This window comes from Tiliqua scincoides, chromosome 2 (genome assembly GCF_035046505.1).
Source record: "Tiliqua scincoides isolate rTilSci1 chromosome 2, rTilSci1.hap2, whole genome shotgun sequence".
Lineage (NCBI taxonomy): Eukaryota > Metazoa > Chordata > Lepidosauria > Squamata > Scincidae > Tiliqua > Tiliqua scincoides.
In genome coordinates this window covers 6826540-6848621 of record NC_089822.1, presented here as the reverse complement: position 1 = coordinate 6848621, position 22082 = coordinate 6826540, and the positions used below count along the sequence as shown (strand labels likewise).

The 22082-nt window shown below is 46.5% G+C and overlaps 1 protein-coding gene across 5 annotated transcripts in view; it reads left to right on the top strand.

Moving 5' to 3' along the window:
• Window positions 1-14400: 14400 nt before the first annotated feature.
• SMAD2 (SMAD family member 2) overlaps window positions 14401-22082 on the top strand; it is a 53936-nt gene continuing 46254 nt past the window's right edge. Inside the window, exon 1 of one of the 5 annotated variants that reach the window (XM_066613952.1) lies at window positions 14401-14437. In XM_066613952.1, coding sequence (XP_066470049.1) covers window positions 14421-14437 — 17 coding nt within the window. In that variant the 5' untranslated portion in view covers window positions 14401-14420. Of the gene's footprint in view, window positions 14500-20593; window positions 20661-22082 lie in introns of those variants that run through there. The other 4 variants (XM_066613948.1, XM_066613950.1, XM_066613949.1 and 1 more) reach the window with 4 other exon arrangements.

Sequence of the window (22082 nt, the reverse complement as noted above, 5' to 3'; positions counted from 1 at the left end):
GACAGGCTGAGAGGAATCCAACAACACCAGAATGGTCCTGATCCAATGAAAGTAGCCCCCAAAAAACATCTGAGAAGGAAGTCCCTCCCTCCAAGCTGGGAATGTATTGAGCCCTATGGAAAGTGAAACTAAGCCACATGGTCGTGTTTACTCATGAGTAAGCAAATGTGCCTTTGCTCCTGGGCAGGTCAGGCAAAGAGAAATGTGAGGCCACCAGAATGGTCCTGATTTGATGCAACTGGAACTCAACAAATGCTCCAGAAGGCAGCCCCCCCCCCCTAAAAAGAATGAAACAGAGGTAAGACTTGACAGGGTAAGGTGAATCTTTTTCTGTTTTAGGCTGCAATCCTATCCACTTTCCTGGGATTAAGCCCCATTGGCTATAATGGGACTTACTTCTGAGTAGACAGGCATAGGCTTGGGCTCTCAGACTTGTAAAGCCAGGTGGGTCCTGATAGTGATATGCTTGAAATATAAAAACTTAAATTGAACTGGGTACTGGGTAGGGATGAAAATCTTACTGATTCTTTTGGGGGAGGGTGTTATTGCAGGCAGGCTACATAGAAAATTCACTTGGTGGAACAGGGCTGGCTTCCCCTTATTTAATTATTTGTTTTACTTTAATTATTTATAACTATTTATTTTAATTTGCTTTGTGATGGGTTCTGTCATTCTAAAAAGATTGTCATTCTAAAAAGTGGTTCCCAGTGCTAAAAGTTTGAGAACTGCTCCAATAAGATGTTAGTGACATCCTGGGGGGAGGTGACACCACTAATGACCAAAATCACTAAAATCAGTTTGTAAAAATACCATCATGTTATATATCAATCAACGCGTAATTTCATGCAGAATGCAATGAAACAAACTGCGTTGAAATATCTTTATTCTATCAAAAGGTAGAGCCAAAAAACCAGTGGGGGCAGGGCGATGGTAGATCACGCCCACCACCCGCAGTGTTGCCCCGCCCACTGCATGGGGGTGATCCGCTGGCCTCCCGCACTGGGTGACGTGAACTCTAGTGACGCCACTGGGTACAGCTGCATCAGTGCTGGAAACTTGAATAGGCTTTGGCCCTTACAGCCCAATTCTAGGTCTCCACCCCTACCCCCGCTGATGCAACCATGCCAAAAAGGGAACATTTGTTCTCTTTTCCAGGGGTAAGCCTCCAAGGCACAGATGGGTCTACTTGGATCAGTGCCAGCAAAATGGCAGGTTGGAGGATCAGGTTCAGGAAGGGGGATAGGATGTGGTATGTGCCACTGCCGCTGATCCCGCCTGCCCCAGGGCCTGATCCACCCACCCCCACCCCGTTGCCACCTTTCCTCTGCCCCATTACACCCCTCCCTGCCCTCCTCCCACTCTGTCCAACCTCCGTGCTTAGCACAGATCTTACCGTCTGTTGTGCACATAGCTCCTTCTGGTGGTGCACATGGGCCAGTATGAACCTTCACACCAGCGCTGGCTACTGTGAAGTCATCACAAAGTGCTTTGCAGCACTTCTGCAATAGCAAGCACCAGTGCAGCACATGCTATACTGGCACGCACCTTCCTAGGGTTGGGCTATAAGGTGAGACATAGCTGCATGGCAACTTCTTTCAGCTGTGCAGGGCTTCTATAACAACTGTGCAGTGCAACTTACAGGTAATAGTGACTGCCAGTGGCTGGCTTGCTCTGACATCACAGCCTCAGTTGTTCTAATGGGAGCCTAGGGCCAGGCAGCTGACAATGTGAGGCAAAATCTTTGGTTTTGAATTTCAAAAACCAAGAACAACTGTGAGCAAATCAATTGCAGTTGCAGTGTGTGATGTGACAGAGTTTCCAATGACATCAGAGGGTAGAAAATTCTTGAAGCATTTAACTGGAAATAGACAAACGTATAAAGTTGGGTATGTGTGAGGTGTTCTTGAAAATTATACATATGAATAAAATAATAAAAAGAAAGAACGAGAATAATAAAAAACGAGAATAAAAAAATAATTTCCATTATTCTGGAAAATAATGGCAATTGGCATAAGGTGTTGTCCAGCATACACAAAATATCTTTGTGCATATAGCATATATACTGTACATATTCGATCTTCCTATTTTATATGTATTATATGTACCCATAGATATATATACTCACAGATATGTAAACTGTTTGGGTATATAAACACACACTATATATACGGTCATATGAAAATATATTTTGATCCCTTCTCTCCCATTTCATCAGTTTCTAGTGCAGCACAGATGGTGTAGGAAATTGGGGTAAATCTCATTTAGGTTCTAATCTGCACAAACATATGCTTAATTAGCCTAGTCCATTTTACATGGTATAAATCGGAAGCCTACTGTATTGCAATAACTGAATGATGGCAAAATAAATTGGTTTATTCTTATCTTCCCTACTAGGCTACAAACTATTGCTTTATCATTCAGATGTGGTGATGAGTATTAGCTCCATCTTGTTGAAGGGATAAATGAGAACATAACGAAGGTGAGATAAGGATTAATCAAACTAAGCCCCTATTCCTGCCCAAGATTACTGTGTGTGCTTAATTGGGCTCACATGACTTCCAAAGAACCTGGAGTTGTATAGTCCAAACCCCCCCCCCCCATTTTACAAAGAAAGATTTGTATTGTTCAGGGTGGCACAAGAACTCATGAGAAGAGCAACAGAGAAATCCATTTCGGGTAAGTTTGTGTAAATGTTCAGTAAATCCCCCTCCCCAATTTTTTTGTATGTTGCAGGGTCAGTGGCACTGGGCACCTAGTTCACACTCCAGCCCAGATCCCTGCTGGCTGTAAGAGCCCCTTGCTTTGCTACTAATGCACCCCCCTCCTTCCTGTTACTGCCTGTTAACCTGCCCTTTCTGAGCACATAAGCAGTCTTTGCTTGCCCTTAACACCCCCCCACCCCCCCTTGGTGCTGCAGATGGGGCCCTGAGGCAGCTGGACAGTGACTGGGTAGTTCTGATAGTCAGAAACAGGGATTCACTAAAGACCTTCAGGAGAGCTGAAATATATTAAATGTACATTTAATAAACTATTCTTATTAATAAAGAATATTTGTATACCACATTTCAACAACAAGTACATAAAAAAGTGGTTTCCAGAGCAAAATAAATGAATAAATGGTTCCCGGTCCCCAAAGGCTTCCTGGTCCCTAAATTTTTTGCAGTCTACAAAGAAATGCAGAGGAGGCATTGGCAACAGCCACTGGAAAAGATGCCATGCTGGAGCTTTTATTGTGAGTCAATACAAGAAAAATAAAACAATGTTAGAGAAAAGGCTAGGTCAGAGCTGTGCTTGGCCATACCAGGAACCAGGTCTGTGTTCCAATCAGTAGCTTAGCCAGAGGGGAGGGTATGGTAAATAGTGCAGGCACCACAATGCATCATGAAAGAGGCCCTTCTCACAATAGGAACCATTAGGGCATCGACAGCAAAGCACAGGTGCTAAGTTGCCAAATTGTTGTAACTTATAAGTGATATTATAACTTATAATCAACTCAAAGTACTCACAGAAAAATCAGATGCAAGGGCAGAAGACATTTTTTGTGGGCCTTTCTGCATTCAAAGGTGGGTGGTGGGTAGGTCGTGACCTAAAGCAGGACATTCTTGGTTATGGCACCCTGACTCTAGAATGTGCTTCCCTGGGAGGCTCACTTGGTATCATATCTGATGTCTTCCTGGTGCCAAGCCTTTCTTTTTATTTGCCCAGGTCTTTTGGATCTTCAGTTTGCTTGTATGCATTCATTTATCTGGCTGTAAGTTTCTCTTGCAATTTTTTTCCTTTTTTATGTAATTGAAGTTTGTGTGCTTATTGCTTGTACTGATATCTTACGTTAGCTGCTCTGGATGGTGATTGCCTGGAGTATGGCAAATAAGTGCTTTCAATACATGAATAAATCAGGCCAGGCTCTTACTATTTCTGCCAGGTCTGGCCAATCTAGAGGCTCCATACTGCTTACCAACTGCAGAAACCAAGGTTGCCTACCTCTATTTCTATCTCTATCTCTGGGCCTTGAATGGCATCAAGGGTTCACAACCATCAGAGAGGCCACCTGTCCAGGCTGCCCCTTCAAAACACTGAATTGCAACAGTGGCAGATTGCAAGGGGTCCGAGTGGGCAGATTTGGGCTGCCTTTCTTCCTGAGTCTGCTGTTGCCGCCACCTCCTTCCAGCCTGCTGCTAGTGCACTCAGTATATTATTCACCCCTTTTCATGTTCCTTCTGGGCTGCTGTCAAACCTAGAAATCCCAACAGTGCACTAGAGCATAGTCAGGATTTTACTTTTGGTTATTTTGGTAGTGCAAAGGTGGTAGGCCTGAGATAGCATCAGGTAGTATTCTTGTTTGTACCACCCCATGCTCATTGACTCTGGACTGGCATCTCTTAGTTCCAAGAAGGGTGGTGCTTACCAGACTCCCATTAAACCCTTCAGAACCAGCTCTTACTTTTTGTCTCTGTGCTACTGCTGAGACCTGCTCCTAAACTCTTTCCTGGCTCCTCCTGGCCTGACCTGCTTCTCCATATTGTAGTCATCTCTGCCCTAGTGAGCCAGCTGTCTGGCCTCCTAAACTGGGAACAGATTCTTGGGCAGTTAGGAGCCAACAGTTTATGGGATTCTTCAACAGAACGCTTACCTGGGTGGGCCTTTATCAGATCCAGCAACATATATCATAGGACGCTTATAGTGAGTCGAACCGTCTAGTTCAGTATTGCTGACATTGCCTGGCAGCTAAGGGTTCAGGCAGGGACACCTCTCTGCCCTGGAGATAGTGCCAGGGACTGAACCTGGAACCTTCTCCATGCAAAACAGGTGCTCTGTCATGTCTTATATTCTCAACAAAGCATAAGTACTAGAGATTGCTTGCCACACAGGGTTACACCTTAACTGTGAAGAGATCCTGAAGATGCAGCCATGTTCTAAAAACATAGCAAATAGGCGTCAAAAAAAAAAGATAGACCAGTTCTGACTGGTCCCATCATAGCTTATGAGATACACAGGATGCAAATAAGAGGATCTGTGGAAGGTCAGTAGCCTCCAAGCCTAGTTCTTAAGTAGCTATGATGGCTCACTAATGGTCACTTTAGAAAGAATAGATTATCTTAGGGAGCTGAGCACCTGACTCTTATTTATCAAGGCTGGGCTGAACAGTTAATAGCTCATCACTTAAATGCTTCATGGTATCAGTCTGACACTGTGATACTGCCCTTCCCTCCCCCATACACATTTCTTTGTGGCTGCTTCTTCTTTTTCCCCTAACCAGAAGATAAGGCAATTTCTAGAGTCTTTCACAGGTCCTCTACAATCCTTTTTTGTTTGAATCTCACAGTGGTGTTTCATGTAAGGATGCAGATTTTAAAATGGCTTTCCTTAGCCATGAGACTGAGCTGGGAGAAGTGTCACATCCTTTGTGTAGAAACATCACAGTCCTCTTGTATTTCAAGGTTTTCAATTTTTGGTTCCTTTCTTTCAACTGAGGCTAACACCTGAGGGAGGCTAGCACGCAACTGGTGAGTGCTGATGCAACAACAAACGTGATAGTCTTCAAGATGCCATACATTTCTTTGTGTGTGTGTGTGTGTGTGTGTGTGTGTGTGTGGTTTTTTTTTCTTTTTTGCTGCAACAGGATTTTGCTGCAATCCTAAACATAGTTTAGACTCCATTAAATGTAGTTACTTTTGTACTACATTTGTACAATGTTACTTTTGAATGAGCATACATAGGATTGCACTGTCAAATGGCTACCATGAATACCCCTTGAATATGAGGACCCCCATTGGATCAGACCAAAGTCCATCATTCTGTTTCCCAGAGTCAGGGGTGGTGTGACCCAGAATGCTGCCCGCTGCTGTCTCAGGTCCACCACCTCTACTGTCCCTGTAAATGAATCTGGAAGTCCAACACTTCCAGGTTTGACATCGGTGCAGCTGGGGGAATGACCTGCTTCCTGCTTGAGTTTGCATTGGTGGCAGGTTGGAGGGAGGAGGTGGCAGACTCAGGTGAAAGGTATGCCTAATTTGCTGCCCCCTTTGAGCCCTCACAACCTGGTATTACAACCTGAATATTACAACCTGGATGCGGGAGAACCCGTGGACATTATATATCTGGACTTTCAGAAGGCGTTTGACACGGTCCCTCACCAAAGGTTACTGAAAAAACTCCACAGTCAGGGAATTAGAGGACAGGTCCTCTCCTGGATTGAGAACTGGTTGGAGGCCAGGAAGCAGAGAGTGGGTGTCAATGGGCAATTTTCACAATGGAGAGAGGTGAAAAGCGGTGTGCCCCAAGGATCTGTCCTGGGACCGGTGCTTTTCAACCTCTTCATAAATGACCTGGAGACAGGGTTGAGCAGTGAAGTGGCTAAGTTTGCAGATGACACCAAACTTTTCCGAGTGGTAAAGACCAGAAGTGATTGTGAGGAGCTCCACAAGGATCTCTCCAGACTGGCAGAATGGGCAGCAAAATGGCAGATGCGCTTCAATGTCAGTAAGTGTAAAGTCATGCACATTGGGGCAAAAAATCAAAACTTCACATATAGGCTGATGGGTTCTGAGCTGTCTGTGACAGATCAGGAGAGAGATCTTGGGGTGGTGGTGGACAGGTCGATGAAAGTGTCGACCCAATGTGCGGCAGCAGTGAAGAAGGCCAATTCTATGCTTGGGATCATTAGGAAGGGTATTGAGAACAAAACGGTTAGTATTATAATGCCGTTGTACAAATCTATGGTAAGGCCACACCTGGAGTATTGTGTCCAGTTCTGGTCGCCGCATCTCAAAAAAGACATAGTGGAAATGGAAAAGGTGCAAAAGAGAGCGACTAAGATGATTACGGGGCTGGGGCACCTTCCTTATGAGGAAAGGCTACGGCGTTTGGGCCTCTTCAGCCTAGAAAAGAGACGCTTGAGGGGGGACATGATTGAGACATACAAAATTATGCAGGGGATGGACAGAGTGGATAGGGAGATGCTCTTTACACTCTCACATAATACCAGAACCAGGGGACATCCACTAAAATTGAGTGTTGGGCGGGTTAGGACAGACAAAAGAAAATATTTCTTTACTCAGCGCGTGGTCGGTCTGTGGAACTCCTTGCCACAGGATGTGGTGCTGGCGTCTAGCCTAGACGCCTTTAAAAGGGGATTGGACGAGTTTCTGGAGGAAAAATCCATTATGGGGTACAAGCCATGATGTGTATGCGCAACCTCCTGATTTTAGGAATGGGTTAAGTCAGAATGCCAGATGTAGGGGAGAGCACCAGGATGAGGTCTCTTGTTATCTGGTGTGCTCCCTGGGGCATTTGGTGGGCCGCTGTGAGATACAGGAAGCTGGACTAGATGGGCCTATGGCCTGATCCAGTGGGGCTGTTCTTATGTTATGTTCTTAATACCCCAGCAACTGGTATTCAGTGGAACACTGCCTCTGAACATGGAGTTCTGTCTGCTTGTCATGTGGAATAACTGTTGATAGACCTGCCCTCCATATAACTAAAAGTGAAGAACAGATCCCTCGATGGGGAATATTGAGCTACAACTTGAACCTGGAAGCTATTTATTCTGAACAAAACTGAGACTTGAACTAATTTTCCTAACTGTAACCAAGATATGCACTCATTTTAGCTTGAAGGTAATGCTAATTTGATTTTTTTTTTTTTAAAGGATCACTATGTTTGGGTATGTCAGATCTAGTGCCTGCATCAACACCATTTGATTTACACATCTGATGCTCCTGACAATTGCTGGTGTCCAAGTCTTGGCTTCCAGGTTGCTGTATGATGATATTGCATATGTAAGTGCACAGATGCACAGTATCCAAAGGGAACAAGGCAGATGAAACTGGGTCACTAAGGGCACAATCCTAACCAGGTCTACTCATAAGTAAGTCCTATTCTGTTCAATGGGGCATACTCTCAGGAAAGTGTGGTTAGGAATGCAGCCTAAGAAGTTCTAAGCATAATAGAAAAAAATATGCAACTGAAGTTTCCAACCTTTCAGCCATCCTATGGCACACTGTTTCAAGTGGCTTGATAAGCGGGAACTACTAAGGGCACAATCCTAACCCCTTACGTCAGTGCTTTCCAGGGAACAAATATTCCCTTACTTTGAGGAGGCCTCTGTGAGTAACACTCAACTGCAGGATGCAGCACATGTCTCATTGGCACCGCCTATGCCAGTGCTGAAAAGCACTGACATAAGGGGTTAGGATTGCGCCCTAATTGTTGTAAATCAAGTTGTTATTAAAAAACATAGCTACAGAGGCTGGTTGAATCTACATACAAAATTAAATATTCACAATGTTAAACCTGCAATCCTATGCCTGCCAACTGGGGAGTAAGCCTCACTGAAATGGAACTTATTTGAGTAAACTAAGGGCACAATCCTAACCCCTTAGGTCAGTACTTTCAAGCACTGGCATAATGGTGCCAATGGGACATATGCTGCATCCTGCAGTTGGGTGTCACTCATGGAGACCTCCTCAAAGTAAGGGAGTGTTCATTCCCTTACCTCAGAGCTGCATTGCCCTTAAGTCAGTGCTGGAAAGCACTGACATAAGGGGTTAGGACTGTGCCCTAACTTGCACAGGAGTGTGTGGTTACTTAGCCCTTGGTTTGTTTGTCAGTGGAGGAAGTTGAATTTGTATTTTTAATATGGCAAATAAGGAAGAGCAACTACCAGCTGTTTTCTAAAATTCTGGCCTTTCAAGCTGAGTATGTGCAGCCTTCAAAACACATAGAAATCCAACATAAATTACATTAAACACATAGAAATCACAACACACCTACTAGAAACTAGGAATAAAGAAATCAAGCATATTTTCTAGCTTTACATTCTCTTTCCCTGGTAGGCTATGCTGATACTCTGGTCGCTTTAGGTTAAAAAGAGTACCATTGAGAAATTGCTTTTAATTCGTGTGTGTGAGTTGCCATTAAATATCTGCAAAAAGAGAGATTCAGTCAAAGAATTGGTGTAAGTTCCATTAATTTCAGTAGAGTTCAAAGCCCTCCCATTGAAATCAGTGGGAGTTTGCAACTTTTTAATTTGACTAGATTGTGCTCACAAGGTGTGATTTTGCCATTGATACCAAGTGAGCCTCCCAGGGAAGCACATTCTAGAGTCAGGGTGCCACAACCAAGAATGTCCTAATATCTTATATTTCTTATTTATGGCAGGTTTTAATATTTTCTTCTTTTGTAATCTGTTGTAAATTGCTGTGGCTTGTTATGAAAATTGGGATGAAAATTGTACAGATAAAAAACAAACAGTATTTACTGGCTGTCTGTTGATGCAGCACTCTATGGGCAAGAGAAAGAAGTCATTCACACTCTCTTATTGGAAAAGCACTTCAAATGTCCATGAAACTTAGCTGGTAATTTTGAGAAGAGATGGTTGATATTAGGCTTACTATATAGCAATATGAGCTTGGAATGAAGTTATAGAACTGTACTGCCTCTGTCTGCAGATAGAGGATCACATTTTAAAATACTTCCCTATGTAAATAAAACTTCCTATATGCAGAAAACTAGTGCAGCCTGGAGAGGAGAGATAGAACCTGGCTTTTTATTATTATTATTATTTTTACTACCAGGAAGTTTTCATATGGAGGAATACTCTGAAAACATATTTATCTGCAGTCTAAAGCAGTACTGTCCAATCGATCCGTTGCATGTGTAGACCATGCTTTAATAATACACTATTCATATGCATTATGGAGGAAAACATCCCCAATGTATATTTTGGAAGCACTGTTAGGTATATAAACAGTGTTAGAAGAGGAAAATTAGTGTATAATCTTGGATAGCATCTAACACCCCACCCCATTATTATATGTGACCTGCAATCCTATGGTTGCACCTATATATGGTTAGGTGGACACTAACCATTACGAGATATTGTTGAAAGCTCTCCTTTTCCTCCTTTCGTGCACTGTATTTATCTAAGGTTGCAATCCGTAAGGCACATTTGTGCCTCCTCAAGAGTTGGCAGGGATGCGTGCTGGCCTGTGCTGACCTTGATGGGGAGGCTTGTGTTGGCCAAGCTTGGCAGACAAAAGGGTCTTTGGAGGGTGGGGAGGAGGAGGTGTTCCAGGATGGGGAAGGGTGGTCAGAGGGCAGTCCGAGGGGTGGGCGGGGAGTGGAAGGCAGGGCTGAGACCCAGCATATATGCAGGAGCCTAGGCCCAATTTCCAAGCAGCGTGGAGTGGCTGCAAGCCACTTCACTCTCCTCAGACTTATGCCACCTCTGGGGGTGGCACAAGTCTGAGGAGACCCATTGGGGCTGCAGTGACTTACCTGGGGTAAGGGGAAAGAGTTTCACCTTACTTCCAGAAGAGCCACTTTGGGACCCTATCTTGTGCTGGATACAGTGTAGGCATCCAGGCCTTCCTGTTCCAGCGCAAGATAGGATTGTGCTGTAACTTGCATTTAGGTTAGGCCTAAGTTGCACTGGGTTTACTACAGGTTCACAAGACCAAGTCCACAGTCCACCATCCATAGAATGCTGTCTGTGCTTCATGTAAACCTAGTGATTCACCACCTAATGGTGCTGAGAGCAACTGGCCTGCTTATCCCCTTCAGAGCCATTCCAGCCCGCTACAGCAAAATGGAGGTGTATGCCTTTTGGAGCGTTCCAGGGAAGACTTTTGGGCGTGCGCCTCCATTTTGCTGTAGTGGCCTGGAATGACTCCAAAGAGTCATTGGGGGCCATTTGCACACATGATGAAGCACCATGCAAAACTTGGTGCTTGGCACCCTCACCTACGAGGGAATGTGTAGGTGGCTACGCTACGGAGTACCAGCGGCCCACGTTTTGTGTTTTGAACATGTCTTTCTGTTTCTCCTCATCACTTTTATTGCTCCCCTCTTTCTGTCTTCCTCTTTTTTTGTTAATAATCACAATAATAGGCAAAAACAAAAATCTCTCTTTGATGGCTTGGGCTTGAATATACCCTTGATCTTAATTTCTGTAAACATAAATTTATTAGCAAGAAAACCATCCTGCATTGCTTCCTGTGTCAACACCATTCACAGGTGCCACACAAGCATTCCCCTCAGCATCCCTGAGCTGAGGGATGTGTAGTTGTTAGATAACCTCAGAGTAAATATCTGAGGTAACTTCTGATGGGATGTGTAGTTGTGAAGTAACTTCTATGGGGACGTAAGTTTGGAGGTAACATGAGGGGATGTGTAGTTCAAAGGTAACCTGTGAGGGGATGTGTAGTTCTGAGGTAACCTGTGAGGGGACGTGAGAGGTAACCTCTGAGGGTACATGTAGTTCTGAGGTGACCTGTGAGAGGACGTGAGAGGTGACCTCTGAGGGTACGTGTAGTTCTGAGGTGACCTGTGAGGGGACGTGAGAGGTGACCTCTGAGGGTACGTGTAGTTCTGAGGTGACCTGTGAGGGGACGTGAGAGGTGACCTCTGAGGGGACGTGTAGTTCTGAGGTGACCTGTGAGGGGACGTGAGAGGTGACCTCTGAGGGGACGTGTAGTTCTGAGGTGACCTGTGAGGGGACGTGAGAGGTGACCTCTGAGGGTACGTGTAGTTCTGAGGTGACCTGTGAGGGGACGTGAGAGGTGACCTCTGAGGGGACGTGTAGTTCTGAGGTGACCTGTGAGGGGACGTGAGAGGTGACCTCTGAGGGGACGTGTAGTTCTGAGGTGACCTGTGAGGGGACGTGAGAGGTGACCTCTGAGGGGACGTGTAGTTCTGAGGTGACCTGTGAGGGGACGTGAGAGGTGACCTCTGAGGGGACGTGTAGTTCTGAGGTGACCTGTGAGGAGACGTGAGATGACCTCTGAGGGGACGTGTAGTTCTGAGGTGACCTGTGAGGGGACGTGAGGTGACCTGTGAGGGGACGTGTAGTTCTGAGGTGACCTGTGAGGGGACGTGAGAGGTGACCTGTGAGGGGACGTGTAGTTCTGAGGTGACCTGTGAGGGGACGTGAGAGGTGACCTCTGAGGGGACGTGTAGTTCTGAGGTGACCTGTGAGGGGACGTGAGAGGTGACCTCTGAGGGGACGTGTAGTTCTGAGGTGACCTGTGAGGGGACGTGAGAGGTGACCTCTGAGGGGACGTGTAGTTCTGAGGTGACCTGTGAGGGGACGTGAGAGGTGACCTGTGAGGGGCGTGAGAGGTGACCTCTGAGGGGACGTGTAGTTCTGAGGTGACCTGTGAGGGGACGTGAGAGGTGACCTCTGAGGGGACGTGTAGTTCTGAGGTGACCTGTGAGGGGACGTGAGGTGACCTCTGAGGGGACGTGTAGTTCTGAGGTGACCTGTGAGGGGACGTGAGAGGTGACCTCTGAGGGTACGTGTAGTTCTGAGGTGACCTGTGAGGGGACGTGAGAGGTGACCTCTGAGGGGACGTGTAGTTCTGAGGTGACCTGTGAGGGGACGTGAGAGGTGACCTCTGAGGGGACGTGTAGTTCTGAGGTGACCTGTGAGGGGACGTGAGAGGTGACCTCTGAGGGGACGTGTAGTTCTGAGGTGACCTGTGAGGGGACGTGAGAGGTGACCTCTGAGGGGACGTGTAGTTCTGAGGTGACCTGTGAGGAGACGTGAGATGACCTCTGAGGGGACGTGTAGTTCTGAGGTGACCTGTGAGGGGACGTGAGGTGACCTGTGAGGGGACGTGTAGTTCTGAGGTGACCTGTGAGGGGACGTGAGAGGTGACCTGTGAGGGGACGTGTAGTTCTGAGGTGACCTGTGAGGGGACGTGAGAGGTGACCTCTGAGGGGACGTGTAGTTCTGAGGTGACCTGTGAGGGGACGTGAGAGGTGACCTCTGAGGGGACGTGTAGTTCTGAGGTGACCTGTGAGGGGACGTGAGAGGTGACCTCTGAGGGGACGTGTAGTTCTGAGGTGACCTGTGAGGGGACGTGAGAGGTGACCTGTGAGGGGCGTGAGAGGTGACCTCTGAGGGGACGTGTAGTTCTGAGGTGACCTGTGAGGGGACGTGAGAGGTGACCTCTGAGGGGACGTGTAGTTCTGAGGTGACCTGTGAGGGGACGTGAGGTGACCTCTGAGGGGACGTGTAGTTCTGAGGTGACCTGTGAGGGGACGTGAGAGGTGACCTGTGAGGGGACGTGTAGTTCTGAGGTGACCTGTGAGGGGACGTGAGAGGTGACCTGTGAGGGGACATGAGAGGTGACCTCTGAGGGGACGTGTAGTTCTGAGGTGACCTGTGAGGGGACGTGAGAGGTGACCTCTGAGGGGACGTGTAGTTCTGAGGTGACCTGTGAGGGGACGTGAGAGGTGACCTCTGAGGGGACGTGTAGTTCTGAGGTGACCTGTGAGGGGACGTGAGAGGTGACCTCTGAGGGGACGTGTAGTTCTGAGGTGACCTGTGAGGGGACGTGAGAGGTGACCTGTGAGGGGACGTGTAGTTCTGAGGTGACCTGTGAGGGGACGTGAGAGGTGACCTGTGAGGGGACGTGTAGTTCTGAGGTGACCTGTGAGGGGACGTGAGAGGTGACCTGTGAGGGGACGTGTAGTTCTGAGGTGACCTGTGAGGGGACGTGAGAGGTGACCTCTGAGGGGACGTGTAGTTCTGAGGTGACCTGTGAGGGGATGTGAGAGGTGACCTCTGAGGGGACGTGTAGTTCTGAGGTGACCTGTGAGGGGATGTGAGAGGCGACCTCTGAGGGGACATGTAGTTCTGAAGTAACCTGTGAGGGGACATAAGTTTGGAAGTAACCTCTGAGGGGACGTGTAGTTCAGAGGTCACCCCTGAGAGGAGGTGTGGGGAAGTAGCCCCAGGGCCTGTGTGAAGCGCGGCTCTGAGAGGGGCTCCCCGCCCCCTGTGCAGCCTGCAGGCGTCGCACTCATCCCGCGCTTGCGTGGCGTCACGTGGAAGTGCCCGGGCTAGGAGCGCCCTCCAGCCCGCCTGAGGGTGCTGGGGAGAGGCGCTGCTGTGGCTGGCCGGAACTCTTTCCCGCCCAGTGTGCGAGCCGCAGGGCTGCGCGGAAGGTTACAGTCCCCGCGGAGGAGTCTGCGCAGACCAGTGCGGCTCGGCTCAGCCCAGCTCTGCTTCGCTCCTTCCTCTTCTTCTCCTGGCGCAACCAACCCCAAGCGCTGCGGACATGTGGGCGGCACTACGCTGCGCTCAGCCAATCCCAGCCCTCGGCTTCTCACGCTGCCGCCCGCACCCTCCCGCCGCCTGCCCCGCCTCCGCCCCTTGACGCTTAGCGGGCGCCTCACGCGATTGGCCGCCCTTCCTGCCAATCTCCGCCTCCCCAGGCGAGCTGAGGCAGCAAGTGAGGAGGGAGGAGCGAAGAGCGAGGGTGGGGGCTGAGGGAGCCGCTCTCCGCCCCTCCCCCTCATCCCTCTGGTACATTCCAAGGAGCGGCCGCCTCCTGACGGACGAGGCCGCCGGCCAATGGGGCGCGCTCAGGGGCAGGGGTGGGGCCGGAGGGGCGGGGCCAGCTCGTCAGCCAATGGCGGGCGTGGAGCGGTGAGGGGCAGCCAGCGAGAGAGGGAGTGAGGGTGGCAGAGGCGCAGCTCGGGGGTGAGGAGGTTGGTCTCCGAGGTTTGGGGGAGGGCTTGCGGGGCTCCCACCGGGCCCTGAGGCGAAGGGGGCCGCGTGCGGGGAAGCGCTGGGGGCCTGCGGCCTGCGCCGCGCCAGGGGGTGGCTCCCTCGCTTTGTTGTGGTGGGAGGAGGCGGTGCTGCTGCGGTGGGGGAGGGGAGAGGAGTCCTTCGGTGTGGGAGGGTTAGTGAGGGGGACTCACTGCTGGGGGAACCCCCAAAGCCGAGCTGGGCTGTGAGGAAGAGCCAGAGGAGGGCTTGGGGGGGCTTGTCGCTTCCCAGCCCCCTCCTTTGGGCTTGGGAGGTCTTTCTCCCCATTGAACTTAGTGCGACTTTCCCCTCTCCTGGTTCAGCCTGCCCCCGGGGCTGTGATCCCGTTGCACGCTTTACCTGGGAGGAGGAGGTGCCAGTTGGGTTCAGGCGGTGATGGTGGGGGGGGGGAGGGTGTTAAGTTTCCCAGTCCAAACGTGCTGGGGCTCTGGTTGCAAGGCTGTGCCCAGTGGTGTAGCCAGAGGGGGAGCAAAGCGCTAAGTTGTGCAGGGAGCCTCACCCTGGCGTGCAGGCGGCCCCTTCTCCCCCTTTGGGGCCATTCCTGGTGGGGGAGCAAAGAGGGTGCTAGAGGAGGGCAGTGCCTTGCGGAAAAGCTACAAGGGAAGGAGCAGTTCTCACTCCCCCCCAAGGGATGCCACTGTTGTGGCACCAGGGCAGAGAAGGCTGTGCAGTAAAGGGGTGTAGCTAGAGGGGGTGCAGTGTTGAGTTTTGCAGGTACCTGAACATGCTGTGCAAACAGCCCCCCCAGACATTTCTGGTGGTGGAAGCAAAACAAAACAGCAGTGGAGTTAGGGAAGTGAATGTCTGTTTTTCTCTCCCCCCCCCCCAGAATGGCTCAGAAGGGGTGGGGATGAGGCTGCCTGCATGCTTTGGTGAGGCTCCCTGCAAAACTTAGTGCTTTCATCCTCTCTAGCTACACCACTGTACTGCACACCTTCTCTGTAGTGGAGCTACAACTGTGGCATTGGGGGGGGGGGAAGTTGAGAAGCCTAGGCTCCCCCTCTTGGCTTTTCTTTAGACCAGGGTTCAAAACCTGCTCCATCTGGCTGCTGAGTAGATACTTGTCCTCTGAGCCTCTGAAATATTGCTGTGTCTTGACTGTCTCCTTGGGCCTATTTGTTCCCTCCCCCATTGGCTCAACAGTATGTGGTGGTCTTGCTTTATTTTACGTTTCACTGTTTATTGTTAAAATTAATTTTTTTTTAATGCTCTGACTTTTTTTCTATCCTGTTACGATAGCTTTGTACTTTTATTATGGAGCTTTGTAAGCCAGCATTTCTCAACCAGTGGTACTTGTACTTGAGGTGGTGTCCAGTGGTACCCATGGGTCCCCAGCCCACTGCTGCCTGGCAGCATGAGCAGCAATGCAACATGAAAAGCAGTAGGAGGCTCAGTGGGCAGAGCTCAAGCATAGGCTTTTTGCGTGCTCAGAAATGTCATCCCATCCACCCTGAGCTTCTTACCAGTGTTTGTGTCTGGCCTCCCAATCTGGAAGTAACTGGTAATGACATCATTGCCAGTTACTTCCGGTGGTTCTTCCAATAGGTGGATCATACAAAGTGGTATGGCGGAGGACAGATGTTGAGAAACACTGTTGTAAGTCGCCTTGGACATTTGCTTCAGTGTGGGAAAGGTAATAAATCTCTAGTAATAACAGAGAACTGTGGTCCTGTTCCAAATCTGCAAGTGAGCAACACTTGAGCCCATTTCAAGCTTGCTGGCAGGTAAGCATCATATTGGATCAAATGTCATGTAGAATTATCCTAAGGGACATCTAAGTTGGGAGCAAGCACCCACTGGTCTCCATGGGGATTGCTTCTAATAAAGTGTACTTGGATTGCAGTTTTGTTGGCAGCCTTCAGTCTCGAAAGACTATGGTATAAGCTTACAGCACCCAGTATTCCCAGGCGGTCTCCCATCCAAGTACTAACCAGGCCTGACCCTGCTTAGCTTCCAAGATCAGACAAGATTGGGCATGTGCAGGGATTGCAGTTTAAGGCTGCAGTTATTAACTCTTAGTAGGGAGTAAGCCCAGTCAAATACAGTGGATATGATTTCTATCATATGCACAGGTTTGTGATCTTATTCTTGAGGGTGGAGGTTGACTGCAGAATATTAATGTAGGCTGGTTATTTTCCCCTCCCTTTTTCCTTCTCAGTCTTCTGAAATTCCAACCCACACTTTTTTTTTGAAAGGTGGCAGTCATAAACATGCTTACTATAGGGAACAGTCTTGCTTCTGAATAAATATGTTTAGGATTGTGGTGAGTGTTTACACTTGCTGTAGTTGGAATCTAGAGAGGGGGAAGTGTGTCTTGGCTCTTCATTCTAGTGCTCTCAATATACAATGAGAAGGAGAGTAAGTTTTGTTTGAAACTGTTCCTTTTTTTCCTGCAATGGGTAAAAAGGAGTTTTTGTTGAAAATTTTCTCTATCCTCTACTCAGCACTGAAGGAGCAGCAAGTCATTACACATACCTTGCCTCCAAAGGACAGAAATGTTGAGAAGGGACCAAATCTTTAAGAAATCTTCACACCAAAGCTGCTTTCTCTGACAAGCCAGTAGTAAGATGAAGGGAGTTGTATTTAGCTTTGCTTCCTGACCTGTCTATAAGGTTTTAACTCTAATTCAGCCAAAACCAAGCTATAACACAGAGTTTGTCAGTTTTTTAAAATGTTACTGTATAAATTGTCTTGTAAATATTTTGTTGAAAAAAGGTATTGCAATATTTTAAATAATTACAAACTTTCTTGATTCAACTTTTTTTGCAGTTCAGGAAAGAATTGGTCTGCTTTCTAGTCCTTTCACGGTTTTTTCCCTGTCAAGTCTCAAGAATAGTTTTTATATCGGTATTTATTATGTGTGGAAATCTCATCTTCCTAGTGAGCTTTGTGTAAAGAGTATCTCTTGTTTTTGAGAAGCCAAGCTCTTGAAGTAATTTCCACTGCATAAAACTAAGTGGCTACATATTCTGAATGTATAGAAGTAGCTATTGGACTTTACAACATTTAAACTGATCAGAAGTTGTAAATTAGGATGCTTGTAACTAAGATATCCAGTGGTTTGTGTCTTGGTAGCAGTGAACTTGCATAACTTATGGGAATTGTTAGTGCTGCATTCTTGTCAGTACTGGAGAAACACACTTGTTTCTCCAGGGAAACTTACTGCTGAGTAGAGTAGATTAATTCTTGTAATACAGGAAAGACTTATTCTAATTGTAAAAGGTAATGTAGTCAGGAAATGTATTTCTGTTGAGTGAGGTTTTTCTCCAGAGTAACTCAGGTTTGTCTCCTTGTGCAGGACAAAGTCTTGGTTGCCATTAAAAAATATGTTGCAAAAATATCACCACTTTTACAGTCAGGGATGTGAATATGTTTACTCATGAGGCAATCATATGCATAAGTGAATTTAACTTGGGGCCCAATCCTATCCAACTTTCCAGCACTGTTGAAGCTGTGCCAGAGGGGTGTGCACTGCATCCCTTGTGGGGATGCCTGTCATGGAGGGCTCCTGAAGGTAAGGAAACATTTGTTCCCTTTGGGCGGCAGTGTGGCTGCATCAGCACTGGCAAGTTGGATAGGATTGGGCCCTTGAATAGGAATACTGGGGCAAAGGAATGAAAAGGAGCTACAGATAAGATGTGAGTGACTCATGGTAGGTGTGTGATGGGGTGAAAATATTGTCCAGAGATTGTAGCCTCTGCTGATTGTTTCTAATGAGATGGAGTAGGTGATGTACTGTGGTATGAACAAGTAGTATTATGACAAGTTTATAAATGACTATTTAATTTGTTGCCTGTAGTGAGCAAAAATCACTTCCAGGCAACCAAATAAGGAAGCCTAGCAAAATGTAGGTAGTGCTCTTTTACTTGATAGTTACTCCCAATTGGGGAAAAAAAACATACCTACATTTGGCCTGTGTAGCCTTTTGAACCACAAATGATTAGCATAATATATTTTTATTTTGTAGTCATTTTTATTGTTTACACTATTTTTATCTTTTATAGTTTTATCTGTATTTTAGTGTCTTTGTATTTTTATTTATTGATTGTTAGCTGCATTGTGTACCCTTCAGGAAGAAAGGTGGAGTTTAAATCTAATAATAAAAATAAAATAATATGTGTGTCCAAGTGGGCTAGTGAAAAAAGTTTGTGGGCTTGTAACTTTTGTAGATTTACTCCTAAGGCTGTAATGTCTGCAAATGAGGGAAGCACCTTTACACCCAGCCTATAGGTGTTAAGGAGTTTTTTTCTAGTAGGAGGATTGCAAGAAGATGCAACTCTCTGCCCTCTGGAGGATAGCTGAACAGTTTTCTATGGTAATTTGCATGTAAAAAGTGCTTGATGGGAGATAACTGCTACTCCTTTTATATGGAAGGGTGGGGATTGGAGTTTTAGTATATTTGCCTCAGGCCATGTCATGAATCTGTTGCTGATTGAGGAGCTGAGTCTAGGTTTGAATCCACCTTGTCTCTTCCCAAACAGGAGTAAGAGATCTCTGTGTTGCAATTCTGTGATGCTGTTGAGTATTAAAAAAAAATCTAAGAGTGTAGTTTTAAGTCACATTAAAATATTTTCACATACTAATAAGACTAGCTTGTGCTAATGATAGTTGGAAACATTTTTCAAGCTTTTATGTATTCCCGATTGATCATATTTTGTGTTTGATATGTTTGCAACTGATTGCTAAAACTCATGATGTAGTAATCCAATTATTTCTTGTTTCATTTGCAAATAGTGGGTTAATTTTACAGTAGTGTGTTCTTGTCTAGTGAGAATATATGAATGCACATCTTTCTATATCTGTGTTAAACTAGGAACAGGTTGCAGTCCTCATTGTCTACTAGGACAGCTAGTAAGACAGCTGCTGCAGGTAAATGTTTGTTGCAAAATGAATTTGGGAAAATGTATAAGTAATCTGTTGTACCTATAAAGATGTTTCAGGTTTTCTTCTGTGGTTCTTCAGTTGGTAGGGATGCTTACTGAGCTACCTAGAGTTGTGCGTTGTTGTCAGTGACTCATTCCTGGAAATAACTTCTCACATGAGTGATTTAATTGCCAGAATAGTGTACTGTCAAAGATTGGGGCTTGTGAAGAAGTGTCTGGTGGAGGTGCAATCTTGTACAGATGTAAGCTGTCAGTATAATCTGAACATTTGGTTTAGTATTTGGTACCTGGTTGTTTAAAAAAATGCAATGAAAAAGGGCTATCAACTACTATTTCTGGTTGTTTGGAATTTTATAAATTTAAGCAGAGGTATCACCGTACAATACTCTTAAATGTCTGAGATAGAACTGTTTCCATCTAACTGGCTGAAAGTGATATATTGTTTCCATTTATGTGTATAATAGGTACAGTAGTACTAGAAGGAACAGAATATCTGGTTCTAAACGAGCTGTAACTGGTGGAATGAGTTTTAGCTAATAGGAGAGTATGTGACTCCACTTAAAGAAGTGCTACTGGGGCACACAATCCAGCATTGGTGGCAGCATCTATAGTGCTTTGGAGCTTTATACAGATCCATTTTGATCATGGTGGTTATTTACCACCAGTCTTTTCAATGGTTCAGTTCAAATCCCTGGTTTATGAGAAAAGATGAGATGATTATGGAAACCTTTTGGTTATGGAAGCATAATCATGTTTTAATAGTGTAACATTTGACCACAGATGATTCTGTATAAGTAATTACTGATGTTGGTGGAATTTTTCCTTTGCGTATGTAAATACTTCAGAGTAAATCTGGGGAAGGGCTGTTGGTCTGGTACCAAACAGTAAAGAGTGGCTTGTTGTGGGTGGTGTTGGCTGAAAGCATGACTTTTATGGGAGATCCAGTCTAAGCTCATCAATCTCAGCATTTGGTTCTACAGTCTCAGGCCAAACCTTTCAGTCTCATGGTCTGGTTTCCCCCCCCCCCCCACTCATGTGGTTTAGAGGCTGTAGGCTACCTCGTAATGACATTGCCATCTTGCATAAGGTGCTGTAAGACCAGTAAGCTGGCTGAAAACACCAGTGGATCCCTTCTTTTCCTCTTGACAGGCTGAGCTCCTGTTGGGAATGGGCAATGACCCCTTCTTCCTCACAGAAGCCTGAGGGGAGTAGTACTGGTAAGTAAAAGACACAACAGCTTGCTTTGTGTGCTGTTTCTGGACCAATGGTGCAATATTCTTAGGCTAGGGGCCAGGTTGCCTTGCATGGATGTTTCATGTGGTGTTTCTCTCCTGTGGGGAAAATGAGATTGCTTCTTTCCTATGGTGCAGTGACATAAGAACATAAGAACATAAGAACAGCCCCACTGGATCAGGCCATAGGCCCATCTAGTCCAGCTTCCTGTATCTCACAGCGGCCCACCAAATGCCCCAGGGAGCACACCAGATAACAAGAGACCTCGTCCTGGTGCTCTCCCCTACATCTGGCATTCTGACTTAACCCATTCCTAAAATCAGGAGGTTGCGCATACACATCATGGCTTGTACCCCATAATGGATTTTTCCTCCAGAAACTCGTCCAATCCCCTTTTAAAGGCGTCTAGGCTAGACGCCAGCACCACATCCTGTGGCAAGGAGTTCCACAGACCGACCACGCAATCTTGGTGACCTTGGGGCAATCCACCATTTCTTAATGGGAATGGTAGGCTGCTAAGCAAGATGAGAAATGGATCACTTCTCTTGTCCTCATTCTGGCCTGGCTGGTGCCATTTGTTCAAACAATATTTTTTGTGGCACAAGTATGGTAAAGCAAAAAGCGGTACTTAAAATGCCACTTGCATATGGTAAGCAATTCAGGCAGAAAACTCATTTTCTGTTAAGAGTGGTAGCCAGTACATGAGAAACTGTTCTTTCAAGGCTAAGGTGGCGTGGGGTAGGAGTGCATGGGGAACAAGAGACAGTGGTGTAGCCTTATGTAACTTTGGCTGCCAGCTGGCTGTGAGATGTGAGCCCTTTGAGTGTACAAGTGTTTCTAGTGATGGTTTGAAAACCAGTAGAATGCCATTGCAAGCATTCCAAATACAGTACTCCTAAAATTCTTTGTGATTTAAAAAATGGAAAGGCACAGTATAAACATTTATAGTAAGCTTATACTGGTAGCACAAGGCACTTGCACAAAGCACTTGCACAATGGAATTGATGTTGCTGGTCATGTTATACAGGAGGAGGATAGGGAGACATTTCTTTCCCACATGCTGATTGAAATTGCTTAGCAGTAGATTCTGACAAAGGGAGTACTTTGTGTCACATAACGCATAATTAACTTGTGGAATTTACTTCTGCAATTTGTGATGATGGCAGCCAGTGTCAATGGTTTCTAGAATGACCCAGGATCCATGGGCTATTGATAGCTATAACCATGATAGCCAAAACAAACTCCATATCTTGAGGCACTGTATTTCTAAACAGATGCTTGTGAACCTTTCAGAAGCATGTGGCTGGCTTCAAACAAACTGTGTTGGCCTCCTGGTCTTACATGATTCTTGCATTTAAAACCCAGTACAAATAAGAATTTGTTATTTTGGGTGGTTATTAGAGTGA